The 19,279-nt window shown below is 46.1% G+C and overlaps 1 protein-coding gene across 1 annotated transcript in view; it reads left to right on the forward strand.

Annotated features, from left to right (window-relative positions):
- ACOXL (acyl-CoA oxidase like) overlaps positions 1-19,279 on the forward strand; it is a gene marked incomplete at both ends in the record, with an annotated part of 252,564 nt that overhangs the window by 174,302 nt on the left and 58,983 nt on the right. Inside the window, 1 exon segment of the mRNA XM_079792227.1 lies at positions 18,229-18,316. Coding sequence (XP_079648353.1) covers positions 18,229-18,316 — 88 coding nt within the window.

The raw sequence follows: 19,279 nt of genomic DNA on the forward strand, positions 1-19,279 counted from the left end.
AGGGTTTATAAACGTGAGGTGTAGGTTGCCCTTGGCCACACTGGAGCTGAGTCTCAAGGAGAAGGGAGGTGAAGTGCAAATGGGTCACGCTCAAAACCCAGCGGCAGCAAACTAACTTGGAAACAACAACCTTCAGTTATTTTCCTGATTCAGAATTTTATATTTGGATGGAGAATTGGTAGAGGCTGGAAATAAGGTTATCAGAGATGTAACTTTCCAGAGCTTTCTGTTTAGAAAAATTAATTTCACCTACAGTTTTCATTGTTGGTCAGTGTGTGACCTGACTGCTCTTTTGTGCACATGTGACTTTGAAGCTCTAAGTTTAGATCTTCAAAACACCATGCAATCTTAGTATTTCTGTAAAGGCCGTCTTCCTGTCATAATTTTAGACTGACAGCGTCTACGCTCAGGTCACCGTGCTGGGTTTGGAATCTTATCTGAGTTCTTGTCTGTGGAAATGCAAGCTGCCTGCCTTGGCAGGTGCAGGGCACACACGTAGCAGGTGCTGGAGGGCGGGCTGTTGGAATCTGCAGCAGTCGAGTCTTCAAGAGCCCTGGCCGCCTGGGAGCCGGGAGCTCCAGAGAGGAGCTGGGAAAAGGCCATTGTCCAAGGATCCAGAGAGGAAACCTCGTGCTGGCTTGCTGGTGCTTCTCCAGGAGTTTGAGGGTGGGGTGGGGAGCAGAGATAACAGCTGAGTTGTGTTTGTTACATTCTTTAAAAGTAACACAGTGGCCTGAACAGCAGATGTTTTACTAAAAATCTCAGGGCACAGCCCATTTGGTGTGGCTCAGTGGTTGAGCATCGACCTATGAACCAGGAGGTCATGGTTTGATTCCTGGTCAGGGAACATACCCGTGTTGTGGGATCGATCCCCAGTGTGGGGTGTACAGGAGGCAGCTGATCAATGGTTCTCTCTCATCATTGATGTTTCTATCTCTCACTCCCTCTGCCTTCATCTCTGAAATCAATAAAAATATATATTTTTTAAAAAGAAACTTATGGCACAGAAATATCAATAACTTTGTTCCAGAGACAGATCATCAAAGACAGGAAACAGGATTAGAAACCAAATTTCCTGAGTTCATAGTTCATGTTGATCTTGATACACCTTCTGACTCCTGTGGTCGAGTTGGGTTGGGAAGACGACCAGAAGGCTGGGACAACCTGATGGAGGGACCTTTGTTCCTTCAGAGCTTGGGTGCTGCCTAAGCAAAGGCCACATTGTCCGAAAGTGGCCCCCCTCTCTGCTGACTGGTGCTTGAAAATCCTTTAATGGGAACGTAATCCCATTCCTCAGTGAGAAATAAGGTTAAACTTGGGAAGCTCCAGAGAGAGGAGCTTCCAACTGTACCTCACAGGAAGCTCCCTGTGGTGGCTGCAGTGAGGAAGGGGCAGGTGGTGGTAGAAAGACCCAGAAGGGACAGGCAGGAAGACCGTGGCTGCCGATGCCTGCTCCCCTGTGAATGGTGCTCCCGGGCCTTAGCTCGGCACTTCCCTCTTTGTTGGTTCTGGTCGTAGGAAATGTTTCTGTTTTGTGATGTTTTTCTCTCTCCCTTCTTTATCCTGCTGATTTTTAAAAATATATATTTTTATTGATTTTAGAAAGAGAGGAAGGGAGAGGGAGAGAGAGATAAAAACATCAATGGGAGAGAAATATTGACATCAATTGGCTGCCTCCTGCACAACCCCTGCTGGGGATCGAGCCTGAAACCCAGGCATGCACCCCGACCAAGAATTAAACCCGTGACCTCTTGGTGCATGGGTCCACGCTCAATCACTGAACCACATGGCCAGATGCAACCCAGTTAATTTTTAAGAGAGGTATTTTCTCTCTTCCCCCTCACTTCTAATTTTCTCTTTCTATCATAGAAAGCAACCTAAATTCTCTTTCTAGAGAAATGTATTATGGGTAAGGAATGGAAAGGAAAGAAGAAAGGGGAAGTGAAGAGAAAGGAAAGGAAAAGGAAGTGTGTCCCTGAGAGCCACAGGGGAGATGCAGTCATTTCTTTGGAGTGAGAGCTGGACTCAGGGAGATCTGGTCAGACCTGCCCATTTCCAGATAGGCAACCTGAGCATCAAGACAGTTAGTGGTTTTATCAAGGTAACCCAGTCACCCAGAGCAGATAATAGACTGACATTTCATTGTGCAAACATTCTCGTCCTCCTCAAACTTTGCCCACTAGTTTTAGTGTCCATTTATGGATCTTCCTGGTAACAATGCTACAGAGGTGCTTGCCTAGTGGGGACTTTTCTATTTCCCTATTTCTGCTACATTTATGAATTAGAAGCAAGAGATGTTCCTTCTCTGGTTGCTTATTTATTCAGTTTATATCATTGTGGATTCACAGATATTTATCCTGTGTTTGAACTACAATCAGTACTATAGTTATTTATTTTCTTGCTCTCATTCTTCCAGCTGTGGCCAGTGAGAGCTCCTTAAGGTTAGCCCCTCTGACTCCGTGATATGTCCCCATCCTCTCTCTCTTTTAGCACTTACTTATTTTCAGGCACCACAGAATGTTCCAGGTGCATCTTGTATTTCCCCTGCCAGACCTGGAGTCATTCATTTCTCCAAGAATCCCTGGTTCCTTTTACTGGAGAAAAGTATTGAAGAACCAATACCTGGTGGGTGTACTAATCGTTACTGGGTGTCACTGCCTCTCCGCCTGTTCTGAGCTAGGCTAGGGAATTATATACATGCATGTATGTTTCCTAACTCACACATTCTCACAGAGATCTGTATGTATGTATATTGGAAACCATAAGTTCACAGTGGGAGTTCTGATTTCAATCCCAAACCACAGGTCTTCTCCCTTTCATATTTGTAATTTCTTTCTCTGAGAAAGTGAGAAACCTGGCCTTCATTGTCTACAGTGTGTTTCCTTATTTGGTCTTCACTAGTGCACACACTAAGTCGTTTCAGGAGAGAACACAGTGGTTTTGTTTGTGAATCTAGCTTTACAGCATCTAACCAAAATAGTATTCTAATTCCTCCGGATTTCCAACTTTCACTTGTTTTTCCTTCTCTACACTCTTCTGTGAGGTTGTGTCACTCATTTGTGACACTGTTAGGTTATTTTGCTCCTATGTATCTTCTACGTTGGTATCCCCTCTGTGCTGGTTGGTTAAGATCTGCATGTTTTGGCTGTGTGAAAATCCACTAAGTGTCTAGGACTCAAAGCTGCACAAACCATTAAGTTAAATATTGATTAACTGGATTTTTTTCCAAAATTAAAAATATTTTTGTTCTTTAAGCAAACAAAAAGGCCAACCCTAATCTTGGAGAAATTATCTACGATACATGGATCTGACAAAAGACTTTTATCTAGAATATGTAAAGAACTTTTACTAATACTCTAGTAGAGACACAATCCAAGAAAAATGCCATGAGACACTTGAAAAGAGTTTTATGAGGTGCTGTACTTCCTGCATTCACTAGGCGGATAGCTTCTCTTGGTTGTTTATTCTCTACTTCAACCAACGTTCTGTGGCAATACTGTTTCTAAAAAGCAAAATTTTCTCCCTGTGTCGGTATAGTTCAATCAGAAAAGACAAACCAGTGGGAGATCATTAATAAAAGATACTGCAAGAAGTTGACTTCCATAGTTGCAGTCCCGGGCTGGCCAGGCAAGTCTGACATCCTCAGGGCAGACTGTCAGCAGAGCAGGCTGGGAAGCGGGGCGGCAAGGCTGCTGCCCAGCGAGGGGAAGCCTGGCTCCGTCTTCAGGACCTAGCAACTGATGAATCAGGCACAGCCCTGACTATCCACAGTATGTTTCCTGCCTGTCACCTGATTATGGGTTTTAATCACATCCACAAAACGCCTTCACAGCACCAGTATGGAATGAATAACTGGAGATGGCAACCTAACCAAGTAGACACGTCAAAAGACCATCATGGTCTCTAAATAATGTAGTTCTTTGAAAGAAATAAAAGTCAATTATAGTGAAAAAAAAAAAAAACTTGAAAAGACACTTCACTGAAGAAGATGAAAGACTGGTAACAAGCACATGAAACTTTGCTCAATCTTATTAGTCATCAGGGAAATAGAAATTAAAACCACAATGAAATAGCGTGACACTGAAGTGGTTTGCATGCAAACGATTGATAGCACTCAATCCTGTGGCAATGCGGGCAACATGGACTTTCATACTTGCTGTTGGTAGTGTCAAATGGTAACCACTCTGGAAAACAGTTTGGCAGTTTTTCATACGGTTAAATATATACTCACCCTGTGACCAGCAATTCCCTCCCAGGCATTTACCCAAGAGAAATGAAAACATGCTCACAAAAAGGCTTGTGCAAGAATGGTTGTAGCCGCTTTATCAATCAAAGCGGAAACAAACCTAAAAGTTTGTTTCCTAAAACTGGGAACAGCCCTAAAGTTCATTATGATGACATTGGAAAAACCAATTGTGGTATATTCGCTCGATGGAATTGTCCTCAGCAATAAAAAGGGATAAATTACGCTGCAAGCAGCAACACGAGTGAATTTTACAGACGTTAGGTATAGTGAGAGAAGCCTGACACAAAAGAGTTAATAAGTGTGATTCCACTAAACGACATTCAGTGAGGCAGTGGTGACATTGCCTGGTGGTGACGTGGCGATCCCAGAGGGGGCGTGTTGTGAGCTGTAGTCACCACGCTGTACATTAGATCCCAGAACATACTCATCTTATAACTAGGAGTTTGTATCTTTTGACCAACATCTCCCCATTTCCCCACCCCAACCCCTGGCAGACATCGTTCTCCTCTGTTTCTGTGACTTCAGTGCTGTCAGGTTCCACATATAAGTGAGGTCACGCAGTATTTGTCTTTCTCTGTCTGACATACTTCACTGAGCATAATGCCCTCAAACCGCCCCCCCCCATGTTGTCACAAATGGCAAAATTTTATTTTTTCTCGTGACTGAATAATATTCCATTGTATATAAACACACATTATTTTTATCCATTTATCTATAGACGGACACTTTGGTTGCTTCCATATCTTGGCTAGTGTGAATAATGGTGCAATGAACATAGGATATCTCTTCAAGATAGTGATTTCATTTCCTATTTCCTTCAGATAAGTACTCCAAAGTGGTGTCGCTGGGTCAAACAGCAATCCATTTTTTTTTTTTTTTTTTTTTTTTTTTTTTTGAGGAGCCTTCATACTGTTTTCCATAGTGGCTGCACCAATTTACCTTCCCACCAGCAGTACACAAAAGCTCCCTTTCTCCACCTCCTCGCCAGCTCCCTCTCTTGTCTTTTTTATTAGATCCATTCTAACACTTGCGAGGTGATATCTCATTGTGGTTTTAATTTGCATTTCCCTGATGACTAGTGATATTGAGCATCTTTTCATGTACTTGTTGGCCATTTGTATTTCTTCTTTGGAAATGTCTATTCAGGTCATCTGCCTATTTTTCAAATTGGACTTTTAAAACCATTGAATTATATGAGCTCCTTACATAGTTTCGATATTAAACTCTACCACATAAATGGTCCGCAAAGATTTCCTCCCGTTTCATAGGCTGCCTTTTCATCTTATTGTTTCTTTTTCTGTGCAGAAGCTTTTTAGTTTGATGTAGTCCCATTTGTTTACTTTTGCTTTTGTTGCTTGTGTTTCTGGTGTTGTATCCAAAAATATCATTGCCAAGACCAATGTCTAGGAGCTTTTTAAAATGTTTTCTTTTAGGAGTTTTATGGTTCTAGATCTTACATTTAAGTCTTTAATACATTTTGAATTAGTTTTTGTGGTTTCTGTAAGATAAACATCCACTTTCATCCTCTCTGTGTGGTTATCTAGTTTTCCCAACACCATTTATTTAAATGACTACCTTTCCCATTGAGTATTCTTGGCTTTCTTTTCAAAGATTAACTACCATATATATGAGAATTCATTTGGGGGCTCTTGAGTCCATTCCATCAGTCTGTGTGTTATAGTACCATACTGTTTTTATTACTATAACTTTATAATATAGTTTGAAATCAGGAAGTGTGATATATCCAGCTTAGTTCTTTCTCAGGATTGCTTTGGCTATCTGGGGTCTTTTGTGGATCCATATTAATTTTAAGATTTTTTTTTTCAATTTCTAAGGGAAATGCCTTTGGAACTTTGATAAAAATTGCATTGAATCAATTGATTGCTTTGGTTATTATAGACATTTTAACAATATTAATTCTTCTGATCCATGAACATGGGATATCTTTCCATTTGTATCTTCATTTTTTCATCAATGTTTTAGTGAACAGATATTTCACCTCTTTGGTTAAATTTATTCCTAAGTACTTTATTGTTTTTTTGATACAATTGTAAATGGGATAGTTTTTTTTTTTCTTTTTCACCTATTTTATTGTTAGTGGATAGAAATGCAACTGATTTCTGTATATTGATTTCATGTCCTACAACTTCACAGAATGCATATATTCTAATGGTGTTTTGGTAGAAATAGTCAATTTTTCTTCTCCTTGCCAATTTGGATGCCTTTTATTATTATTTTTTCTTGCCTAATTGTTCTGGCTAGGACTTCCAGTACTATGCTGAACAGGACTGGTAAGAGTGGGAATCCTTGTCTTGTTGCTGATCTTCGAGGGAAAGCTTTCAGCCTTTCACTGTTGAGTATGATATTAGCTGAGGGCTTGAATGAAGCTCTCGTGATGATGGGGTCAACTTGTCCTCAGACTTGATGGTACTGGATACTGTAGTATTGGGGTCAACTGGAATGAGCCTATAATTCTTATTCAGTCTGCCCTTCCACAAAGACTGTGGGCAGACCCTCATGGTTAGCTAGGACCAAGGACATTTGTAATGAGGGGCAGCCTAGGGTGTGGTACTTTGCCACAGAGCCAACAACTTGTTGCAAGACTGAGAAAAGGGAAGTTGTCCGGTGGCGGCAGGGACCTCCATCCGGCTGGCACTTAGGACCAAACATACAGGTGGTGGTTGACATTGGGAAACAGCAATGTGCAAAGGAGGGAGTCATACATCTCTATGATGTATGGCAACACCTCCCTGCTGAGCTTCTCCACTGAGGCAGCGCTAAGTCCCACCCACCCCCCTGCCAGCTTCGTGGCGTGGTACAGGGCCAGACACTTATCAACCTAGACTTCATGCAGTAGCTCTTGGGGGCCCGCCCCCTTCCTTCCCTGCTCCCCAGAGCTGGCGCCGCATGCTGTTTGAATAGGCTGTTCTGTTGTAATTTGTTAATCCCAGTGTTAAATCGCTGCTTCTCACAAGCGTCTCAGCTCCTCTCCCTGAGCACACAGAGCTCACACAGAGGCTGTCTCACGTTCTAATCATGGGCTGTTTTAGAATTCCTCAAAGGTTAGCCAAAACTATTAGCCTCCCAGTGACAGTGAAATGGAAATGCTTTGTTGGAGCTTCAGATAAATATTTAAATAAACAAACAAAAAGATGCCCTGTAACCATTTTTATTTTTATTAAGTAGTTCCTCATTTGAAAGATGTTGCTCCCAATGACACAATTCGCTGGGCACGAGCATCTGGCTGGGAGGCTGCAGCGGGAGGGGTGGGTGGCAGTGATTCAGGTGCAGGGGGAGGTGCAGTGAGAGGCTCTGAGCGTTGGGAGGGCCGCCCGTTCTGTAGGCGGGTGGCACATAGAGCAGAGTGTCTTTGAACTGAGCCTGCATGATGAGCGGCAGAGCATTCCTCTCCACCCCATCCCAGGCAGAGCGGGGCAGGGCCTGTGAAGCAAGGCATGGATATGAGTGAGGGCCTGAGCAGCAAGCCAGTCGGCATCCCGGTCCTGGCTAGAAAGGCTGGAAAGAAGGTGACTGGGGCGGCCCGTGGGTCCTCACTGAGCCTGGTGCACCCTGTGCACAGGGCTGAGAACCTTCTACCTTCCCTGCAGGTGATGGGGCATGGCCTGCCCACCTTGGTGTCATAAAGATCATTCTGGAGTCAGTGCTGAGAGGGTGACCCTTTAGGAGGCCACAGTACCAACCCCCTAGGAAGAGTTAGGATGCAGCCCGAGCTGTGTGATGGTGCCCTGAGCATGAGGGGCTATTGGTGACACTGGGACAGTGTGATGGGGAGAACGCTGAAGGTGGAGTCATGGATATCCCCGGGCTCCAGCTTGTGCCCTGGGAAGATAGGACACCATCGGCGGACACAGAGCCCTGGGGAAGTCCAAACTGCAGTGTGTTCCTTGCTTTCCACCCCAACCCCCTATTTGCCAATTCAGCCTGAACCCCCGTGCCCACTGCCTTCCACTCAGCCCCTGCAATGCCTCCTCCAGCGTCTCGTGGGCCGAGCACCAGATGAGCTGCTGCAGAGATTCAGGAAACAGATCTTGAGGCCTCATTTCTTTCACGTATTAAATGTTCATCATTCTGCCTCATGTCCGCTTTAAGCTGCCGTGAGGACAGTCAGGTTCCATCGCATCGTCTTCAGCTGAATGCAAGGACCGTGTTATTGAAACAGGATCGCGCCAGCTGACCGTGTTCCAGGGGCGCGTGCTGGTGCCTGTGAAATCTATTCAAGGCCTCCGACTCCCCCCTCTGCTCCTCTATCCACCAGAACCAGAAGTGTGGGAGGGGCTTTTAAAACGAGGAGGCTGTTAAGAAAGGGAGAAGCTATCAAGCATCTGTTTATTTACATATCTGTTGTCAAAAGTCATCAAGAGCGATTGAAGGAGCGTGGAGTTCAAATGCACGCTAAATGACCAGAGACACGAGTCACCCAGGATCGCTTTCTAGTCTGAAAGGCCGGTAATCAGAAGCAGACTCTTCGCTTGGCACGCAAGAGGGAAAGGAGGAGAAATTAGGAAGTAATAGAGTCGATTAGAGGAGCCCTTTGCCAAGACCCTATCGAGTTCATGTTCTGACAGTTTCGGTTAAGCCTCGTGGAGGGGAAGAGACTCAGGAACAGGTGAGATCAAACGTGTGGCCCCCACTCCTGCAGCGCTTGTGTGTGTGACAGAAACAGTCAGGTCTTGGCTGGGAACGGACTCCACTCGTCCTGGGGTCTGTTCACACTGCCAGGCCCAGGCCTGAGCGTGGAGGACAGTGCACGTGAGAGAAGAGATGCAGAAGCAAGCCTGGCAGACCCCACAGCTCTCTGCCCAGTTCCCTCTTGCTGTCTCTCTGTGCTCTGAATCCAGTTTCTCCTCCGCTCCCTCCTTGCACCCATGCCCACTGGCACCCCATCTGCGTGAGGGGCTCCTTCCTGTGGTCATTGGCCCGACCGCTGTGCTGGGCTGGGCTGGTCACTGTCCTGCCCGGGCCGGAGCAGCACTCACACTGCAGTGGCAGGCGCTTCCGTGGAGGGATGTGCCACCGGGTGGGAGCCTAGAGAAGGACACAGGGGCGGGAAGCTGGGCGGGGGCACTTCTTGAAACCAGAGGAACCGGAGGCGGGCGGAGAGAACTGCACACACCAGTGTCTGATGCTGATGCGGGAGGCCTGGTGTCCTGGGCCTGGACATAAATCAGGGCAGAGGCAGCCTCGCGTGCGCATGCGCATGTGTCTGAAAGCACGTGTGCTGGGAACCCGTACCTGCCCGGCAGTGCCAGGGCACAGTGTGCTTTCCATGCTCTCGGGGATGGGGACTCGGAGGACCGCAGGACACCCCCCACCCCTCACCCCCGCCCAGCACACCATACTCACTGGAGCCAGACGTCGGTGTTCAGTGTGTGATGGAGGGACTGTTACTGGACTTTCCTGAGACGCGCTGTAAAGCCAGAGTGTCTCCCCTAGGCGGGGACATGGGGTGCTCAGCAAGTCCTCGCGACTGCGCCCCTTCACACCTCACGTCCTTCATCGTTCCTGGGCGTGGGTGTTTCTCCAGGGGTCCCAGCTGTGCATCCAGGGGCTCACTCCCCGACAAGAGCTATTCCCTCCCTTGCTCTGCGGTGCTGCCCCCTGCCTCCTTCTGAGGGAAGGGGTGCTGGGGCAGTCTAGCCCCCAGGGGAGGGGGCAGGTGTGGGAGACAAAGGGCCCTGGGTGTGACTGTTAAAAAGACTGTGGGGGTTTTTTGTTTGTTTGTTTTTGGTTTTTTTTGTTTGTTTGTGGGTTTGTTTTTGTTTTTGTTTTTTTGTGGGGTTTTTTTTGCCCGTTTAGTTACCTTGGTACCTTGATTGGAAATCAGTTGAGCAATACTGTGTGGCTCTATTTCTGAACTCTATACATTTTTTCATTCATCTATATTTTTATCCTTATCCCAGTACAATATAGTTGTTTACGATGGCTTTGTAGTAAGTCTTGATACCAGTGTGAATCCTCTAATTTTCTCAAAATTGTTTTGATGATTTTAGGTCTTGTGTATTTTTTTTAAGTTTATTAATATAAACTTGTTAATGTCTACCCAAAAAAAGTCTGCTGCGATTTTTTAAAATATTTTTTAAATGTTTTTATTGATTTTTAGAGAGAGAGAGAGGAAGGGAAAGGGTTAGAGAGAGAGACATCAATGAAAGAGGAACACCCCTCCCCCCCCCCCCGACACACACACCCGACTGGGACTTGAACTGATGACCTCTTAGTTCTTGGGTCCACGCTCAACTGCTGAGCCACACCGGCCGGGCGTCTGCTGGGATTTTGATTGGCGTTGTGTTGAATCCATAGCTCAACATGAGAAGTGACATCTTAGCGATACAGACTTTCCTGCCCTATGAACACGGCATCGCCCTCTTTGTCTGGGCACCCCTATCACATTCCCCTCGGCCGTGCAGTGCAGTTCTCATGTACAGATATGGCACTATTTTGTAAAATGTATCTGTAAGTATGTCATGTTCTTGATACTATGGCAATGACATTTTTCTTTTAAATTCCAGTTGTTCATTGCTAGAATATAAAAAATACAACTGATTTTTATCAAAATCTTCTATCTTGTGACTTTGCTTAATTTGCGTATTTCTAGAAGTTTTAGTAGTTATTCCTTAGGTTTTTCTACATAGAAAAGTATGTCTTTTTGCATGAAGATAGCTTTACTTATTCCTTTCCAACTTCTTCACCTTTAATTTCTTTTTCTTCCCTTATTGCCCTGCCTGGGACCTATAATACAATGTTGAATGGCAGTAGCGGTAACGGGCATCCTCATCTTTTCCCCAATCACAGGAGGGAAGCACTTAGTCTTTTACTATCAAATATTTACACCTGAATATTTAGGTGTACCTCACTATCCATCCCTATGGGTCCTCTGTAGGGAGGTAATTATTTTCAGTTGGCTATATTGCTGTCCAAAGTCATTTGGGTTTTTCTAGAAAAGAAGATTTGGGCACCTACCAAAGGGGAAGTCAGAAGGGGTTACCAAAGCTCTGTCTTTGCTGTGTGATGATTTATTAGGAAATAAGTATTTATTTTCATTACAGGCTGTAAGTGTGGGGTGTGGCTCACATTAAATGTGACCATGTGTGACAGTGCATCCTTATGAACTGTGTTTTTGGGAGGCACAGATATTGCCAGGGAACTAACTCCTTGTTAGTCCATCAGGAGGCAGTATAGCCTATGATTAGGAACACAGGCTCAGAAACCTCAGCAACCAGTCTGAATCAGTCTGCAACCTTGGGCAGGTCCCTCAACCTTTCTGTGTTACAGTTTTCCACCTGCAAAATGAAGATATCAGAAAGATCAATAATACCTACCCTCCAGGACCTCTGAAGACTAAATGAGTAAATGCAACAAAGGGCTTAAAATAGGGCCTGATGTCTGAAGCATTTTAAGAAGAATTTAGTTTGCATACAGCCAATTCAGTAGCAGGTTTATGGCTTGAAGTAAAGAACAACCATGGCATTGAAAAGTCATCTCTCCAGAAATCTTGCCTTAAGGTTTTGTAAGGTGGGAGGGTTGGCTGTTTGACTTCTGTTGTTTCACAGTGTTGTCTGTGCAGTAAACTCATGTTTAAAGGGCTGTGCACTGCACAGGCAGTTATCAGCTGGGCTCCAGTGGTGGGCACACATTCTGGAGTTGGCACTGAGGCTGCACCTGAGACAGTTTGACCTGATCTGCTTGTTTTGACCACACAACTGTAGAAGGAAATGTGACCTCACACACTGTCCCAGGCCACCCCACCTGGACATGTGGACCACTGCAGCTTCCATTTGGCTTCAGACTATTATTTCCAGCCAATAAATTTGAATTCAAAACTAGAACAAAACTACAGAACAACCGCCATTGAGACTTGCATGAAGTTTAGCTGAACAGAAAGTCCTACAACTAAGGATATACAGAAGAAGCCACGTGGAGACTGGTAGGAGGGACAGAGATGCAGAACGGGCTGGTCCCACACCCACGTGTGGCAATTAAAAATTGGGAGGCATGTCTGGGATGCAGAGATCCCCCCTGAGGAGCGAGGAGTCCCAACTCACACCAAGAACCCCAGCCCAGGGTTCTGGTGTCTAGAATAGAAGTCCCTATAACTCCCGGCTGGAGGTGAAGGCTGCTACAGTCCCAGGCATTCCTCTTTTTTAAAAAAGTATATTTTTATTGATTTCAGAGAGGAAAGGAGATGGAGAGAGAGATAGAAACATCAGTGATGAGAGAGAATCATCGATCAGCTGCCTCCTGCACACCTACTACTGGGGATCGAGCCTGAAACCCAGGCATATACCTTTAACCGGAATCAAACCTGGGACCCTTCAGTCCACCGGCCAATGCTCTATCCACTGAGCAAAACCAGCTAGAGCCTAGGCATTCCTCTTAAAAGTCCCACACATGGATTACTCTCTAATGGACTAACTCCCTTTGAGCTCCAGCACTGGGGCAGCAGTCCAAGAGGCCACCAGGGATAAATGGAGGGGGGGGGCGCGGGGAGGAGGACACTGAACTGTCTAACTTCAGGGCGGGGGCTGGAGGGTCAGATTTATCCCAGACAGGTATGCTGGCAGAAGCCATTGTTCTTTTGTTGAGCCCTCCCCCACCTAGCATGCACCCCAGCAGATGGGTGCCATATTTGATTCTCCATCTACCTAGCTAACTCTGTTTCCACCACCCTGGTAATTCCCGAAGACACTGCCCTACCCAATTTGTGGGCCCAACCAAGCCATTTTCAGTGGCATTTCCATACAAATAGCCTGTCTTGGCTGATGCTGTGGACATTTCTAAAATTTCCCAAAGTTTCACAAACCCCAAACAAGCATAATCTGGCCTCAGTGTGCCCCACACTTCTTGCTAAGCAACCCCATCACTAGCAGCAGCTGGCCTCAGTTTGCAGCTTAGCCTCTCTCAGGCACCTCCAAGCCCAGCACAAGTGGAAACCATCTGCAGAACACAGGCAGCAACTGACCTTGGCCTCCACCAGAGCTCCTTTGTGAGTCCCCAGAACCAACATACCTGGTAGCCAGCTTTAGACGACACCACAGCACCACCCAACCACTTCCACAAACCACACACCTAAAGAGTTAATTCAAAAGGCACCAGAACTCCACAAAACTATAGCTCCTTCACTGTAATCATGGCCAATCCTCAAAACTAATCACCCTGAGGGTCAATTTCTCTCATTGACGTGCCAACAGCAATCAAGGCTAAACAACTACAAGAGGGCACACAAGGGACACACCTAAGGCACCTGGCTTAGGTGACCAGGGAGACTGTGTCAGTAGGACCCACAGGACACCTACTACATAAGGCCACCACTCTACCAAGACTGGGAGAAGTACCAGCTCTACCTAATACTATAAATATTTCTCTCTTTTCCACATCCAGTGCAGCTAGAGAGTGGTCCGGTTCCTGAGTAGGGGCGGCTGGGGATTGAGAAAATGAAAGAAAGAGACAGACACAGAGATAGAAGGAAAAAGCTGGGGCCAGGTGGGACAGCTGTCCCTCTGAGAGAGAGACAGTGACCCAGAGCCAATATAGCACATTTATTTTATACAGCAAAATACCAGGAAGTTTTATTAAAGCCCAAGACAAAGGAGATTATGTGCATTCTTGTGGCTTCTTTGTAATCGTCACTTCTGGGTGGGCCCAGATAATCGTGTTTGTTCCTGGTGCTTGGCTGGATTTAGATAATGAAACCCACCCCCTGACACCTGAGCTGAAGGTCAGGCTGACAACACACCTGCCTCTGGCAAGGTATGTTTCCAGGGCATGGCTCTGCCGGGCACCGCTGGATTCAGATGACAATCAGCTCAGGGGCCTTTCCCAGGTGCTCTCTACATAATACATAGAAACAAACCCAAAGAGGAGCCAAAACTAAGAGACAAAGAAACATCCTAAATGAAAGAACAGAACAAAACACCAGAAAAAGAACTAAACAAAATGGAGATGAACAATGTACAAGGTGCAGAATTCAAAACAGTGGTTATAAGTATTCTCAATGAACTTAGGGGAAGAATAGATGAACTTATTGTAGACTTCAACAAAAAGATAGGAAACATAAAAATGGAGATATACAACATAAAAAAAACAACAGTCAGAAATGAAGAATACATTACAGGGAATCAACAGTAGATTAGATGAAACTGAGAATGGAATTAGTGATTTGGAAGATAAGATAGCAGAAAAAAACTCAATCAGATCAACAACAACAAAAAAGAATTTTTTAAAAAATGAGGATAGCTTAAGGCACCTCTGGGACAATATCAAACATACCAATATTTGCATCACAAGAGAAGAGAGAGAGCAAGGAGTTGAAAACCTATTTGAATAAATAATGATGAAAAACTTTTCTAACCAAATGCAGGAAATAGACATACAACTCCAGGAAGTGCAGAGAGTCCCAAACAATGAGGCCCACACCAAGATACATAATAATTAAAATGCAAACGTTTAAAGACAAAGAGAGAATCTTAAAAGCAGTAAAAGAGACAGTTACCTACAAGGGAGCTCCCGTAAGACTGTCAGGTGATTTCTCAATAGAAACTTTTCAGGCCAGAAAGGATTGGCATGAAATATTCAGTGATGAAAAGCAAGGACCTACAATCAAGATTACTCTACCCAGAAAAGCTATCATTTAGAATTGAAGGACAAATAAAGAGCTTCCCAGACAGAAAAAGCTAAAATAGTTCATTACCTCCAAACTTGTATTACAAGAAATGTTAAAGGAATTTCTTTAAGAGGTAGTAGAAAAAAGATAGAAAATGGGAACGATAAAATGACAATAACTACATATCTATTAACCTTTTGCACTCAGATGTTGAGTGTGACTCGACACGGTTAGCATTAGAATAAAGGAATTGAGAAAAAAGCAAGCAAGTGCAAAGGGTTAATAATTACTGTAAATGTAAATGGACGAAATACTCTGATCAAAAGACCTAGAGTGACTGAATGCATAAGAAAACAATACCCTTATTTACGATGCCTACAAGAGACTCATTTCAGACTGAAGGTAAAGGGATGGAAACAGGTATTTTATGAAAATGGAAATGAAAAACAAAACTGGGGTAGCAATATTATGCCACTCAAAATAGACTTTAAAACAAGGGCTATAACAAAAGACAAAGGAAGGACCCAGCAATTTTACTTCTGTGTATTTATCTAAAGAAACCAACAAAACTAACAAATCCATGTGTTCACTGCAGCGTTATTTACAATAGCCAATATATGGAAGCAACTCAAGTGCCCATCAATAGATGAAGGGATAAAGAAGAAGTGGGACATATTACAATGGGATGCGACTCAGCCATAAAAAAGAAATGAAATCTTGCCATCGAATGGATAGACCTAGAGCATATTGTGCTGAGGGAAGTAAGTCAGACAGAGAAAGACTAATGCCATGTGATTTCACTTTTATGTGGAATCTTAAAAACAAAATAAACAAACAAACTAAGCAGAAACAAACACAGAGATACAGAGAACATTTTGATAGTTGCCAGATGGGAGGGGGGTGGGGAGATGGGTGTAAAAGGGGAAGGGATTTAGAAGTACAAATTGGTAGTTACAGAATAATCACAGGGATGTAAAGTAAAGCAGAGGGAATATAATCAATAATATTGTAATAATTACATATGGCATCAGGTGGGTACTAGACTTATTGGCGTGATCAATTCATAAGTTACATAAATGTCTAATCACTGTGTTGGAAACCTGAAACTAATCTAATATTGCGTGTCAACTGTAGTTGGAAAATAAATAATTATTTTTTTAAAAAAAAAAAAGGAATAAAGAATTCTCAGCCTGTCACTCTCCTGGGCATCTGCCCTAGCAAAGCTGCCTTTCTGTTAAAGTGATTGAGGTCCTGGGTGTCATCCTTTGGGGGCGGGGGAGTCGTGCCAGCCTCGCTGTTTGGGGAGGGGCGAGGGGACACTGAGCTGCTCGAGCGGGTCCCGCAGCAGCTTGTGGTGCCGACATGTGGTGGGAAGCTGGCTGGCAGGCCTTCAGGGGCCCTTCACCTCCACTTGGACTTGCTTTTTCTTTTTGCTTGTTCTCTCTGAGGGGTGCAGTCACAGCAGACTTTGCAAAGGGCCCTCTGCAAGGTGCACCTCCCTCCCCCTGAGTCCATCTCAGGCCGGTTCCGCTCTGTCCCATCAGCCGTCTCTGCCAGCTTCCCTCTAGGTCAGGCCAGTGAATGACGCACTCTGCACACGGAGTTTAAAACTATGTAGAAGTGCCCTCAATTCTGTTTGGACACATCTGCACAATATTGTGTCCCTCCCCTCTCCCCATGCAGTGGTGGGGCAGCCAGGGCAGGTGTAGGCAGCCTGTCTGCTGGCTCTGGCATGGGTTGCCCAGCCTTTTCCTAGCGGTGTGCTGGCAGAGTTCGGGGCCCGGAGTGTTTGCCAGCTCTTGTCCTCGCCTCCGCTGGAGATGTCCTCTGGGCTGTGCCTGGTGAGTTGCAAATCTCCAGCCTTGTCGGTTGTAACCGTGACACTGGTGCAGAGAGATACTGATTCAGGGAGTCAGACATTCTCTCCCTCGTGTCCTCAGACGCCCCAGTTAATGGGGACTCGGAGGCACACGTGACCTACTCCTCCAAGCTGTGCCAGCCGCCCCAGGTGGCTGTTGAATTATAGATGGGCCGGCTCTCAGCAGCGCTGCTTTCCATGGGCGCAAAGCTCTGTCACAAGAGGGGTGCTCAGGCCCCCACGGGACCTGGGAGCTGTGGGGGGCAGCTTGCCCTCCATTTGGGGCTCGGGCTGAGCCCACAACAAGCGGGGAGCAGATACAGTCTGCCCTTCTATTTGAATGTTCTTTCTTTGCAAAAAAAAAAAAAAATTGCTAAAAGTTTAAATAGCAAACTGTTAGGTTTTGAAACAAAGAAAGGCAAGAAGGAACCCAGAAAAGTCAGGAGTGCCAAATTTAACTCTGGTCAGATAAGAATCTGCCTTTCACTCCACCTGCACGGCTAACTGTCAGCTCCGTGATTCGGCACCTTTCTCTTGCTCCGGTATTCTCTCCCTTCTTACTTTATTCCAGTTATGTTTCCTCATCTCTCTCCAACTAAAAACCAAACAAAGCAAAAAAAATACAAAACCTTCCTTTGTTAGAGCGACTGAAAGAACACCTCACACAGAGTGGACCCACAAAAGCTATTCGTTAGATGAACATGTAACCTAAATGTACCATAAGTTCGTTTCCATGTTTAGGGCTAATTTCTGATGCATGTCAAACAGGCCGCTACCAGTACCAGCTCTGGACGGTGGCAGGCGGTGAGGAGACGATTTGAAAGCAACTGGTGCCCCTGACTACGGTGGAAGGAAGGAGGGAGAGGCGGTGTGTTGGTTTTGTTGCTGATTAGATTTTTTCTTTGGTTAATCCTCACTGGAGGGTATTTTCCCCCTTGGTTTTTAGAGAGAATAAAAGGGAGAGAAGGAGGGAGAGAGAGAGAAACATTGATGTGAGAGACACATGGATCGGTTGCTTCCTGCACTTGCCCCGATAGGGGCCGGGGATGAAACCTGCAACCCAGGCACATGCCCTGGACCGGGAATCGAACTTGCGACCTTTCGGTGTGCAGGCCCAGCTCCAACCCTGAGCACACGGGCCCGGGCAGCTGATTAGATGTAAGTAGCTCGTTCTGGTATTAGGACTCTTCAGGCAGTGAGTGGCAGATTAAACAATCTCACTTTCTGCCTGCACATGCTCTCTCTTCAGATTGTTCTTTGCCTGCCTGTTACAAGTCCGGAATTGGCGCCTGGTGGTGGCCACGTTGATACGTGTGAGGAATTCATATGAACTGGGCACAAACACTTGTGGCATTTCCTCATCTAGTCAATAGCTTTGTGGGTTGCCGAGGCCGGCCCTGCCACACGCCCACACGTAAGGGCGTGTTGAAATGTTATGTGCCTTGCTGCTAAGTGCGTGCCGTCAGACTATCGTCAATGTTTCCTTTTCTTCTGTCAACCGGACAGGTGGTGGCCAGGAAGGAGGACGTCTTCGGGGCCTGGAACGCGTGTCTGCACCACGTCGCCTGCCTGTCTCTGGCGCACGTCCACAGAGGTCAGCGACCTGTTGCATATTCATGATTGACGGTCTCAGAGGTTAGGAGACTGGGAAGGAGACTGCGGGAAAAGACAGTCTCCCCGCCAGTCTGAGCTCCTGTTGAATGTAGGGTCCCCCCGTACCTCACCCCCACACTGAACCCCAGGAGCAGTGCCCTGAACACCCGCGGCCGCCAGCAGCCTGGCAGGAGCCAGCTGGCAGACTGCAGCGGCGGCCCTCTGCCCAGCAGTGACGGCCGTTCCCAAGTAAACAGAGGGGCGGTGCATACAGATAAAGGGAGAGCCTCTTCCCAGGACCACTGCCTGGAGGAGGTCAAGTACCAGCGCCAAATCCTTAAGCCACAGGCCTGGGTCAGCCTCTGAGAGCCGTGGCCTCAACCAGAGGCAGGTGCCCTCCAGGGGACATGCAGGGACGCTGGGGACATTTTGGGTTGTCACGCTGAGCAGCGGTTGCTAGTCGGTAGGGGCAGGGACGTCTACAGCACAAACAGCCCCACAACAAAGCATGGTCCTGCCCCAAATGTCCGTCGTGCTGAGGGTGAGAAGCCCTGAATGTGTATTCTGACCTCAAAAGGGCAAAATCGCATAAAATAAAAGGACACATTGAAAACAGAGTAAGACCCATGAAGATATGCCCAATTATTCCTGAAATTGTGGTTTAACCTCAAGACTCATTAGTTGATCTGCCATCATGCCTGTCCCCATGGGGAGCAGGAAAGAGAACGGCAGGCCCTGTGTGGTTGCCGTGTGGGGTTCCCCATCAGCCAGGCTCACTGCTGACCCAGGACAGCAGGGACAGGCGTGGTCACCACAGCTCCAGGGCCTGGCTCCAGTCCGCCTCCCTGGGCACTGTCTCGGGGGCGGAGTCCGTCATGGTTTCTGTTAGGAGTCGGGCCAGTGACCCAGGAAAGGAAGCCTGCGCCCCAGCGACCTCCCGGCCAGCAGCTCCAGAAGGGAAAGT

The sequence above is a fragment of the Cnephaeus nilssonii genome, assembly GCF_951640355.1.
Source record: "Cnephaeus nilssonii genome assembly, chromosome: 15".
In the NCBI taxonomy this organism is placed as follows: Eukaryota; Metazoa; Chordata; class Mammalia; order Chiroptera; family Vespertilionidae; genus Cnephaeus; species Cnephaeus nilssonii.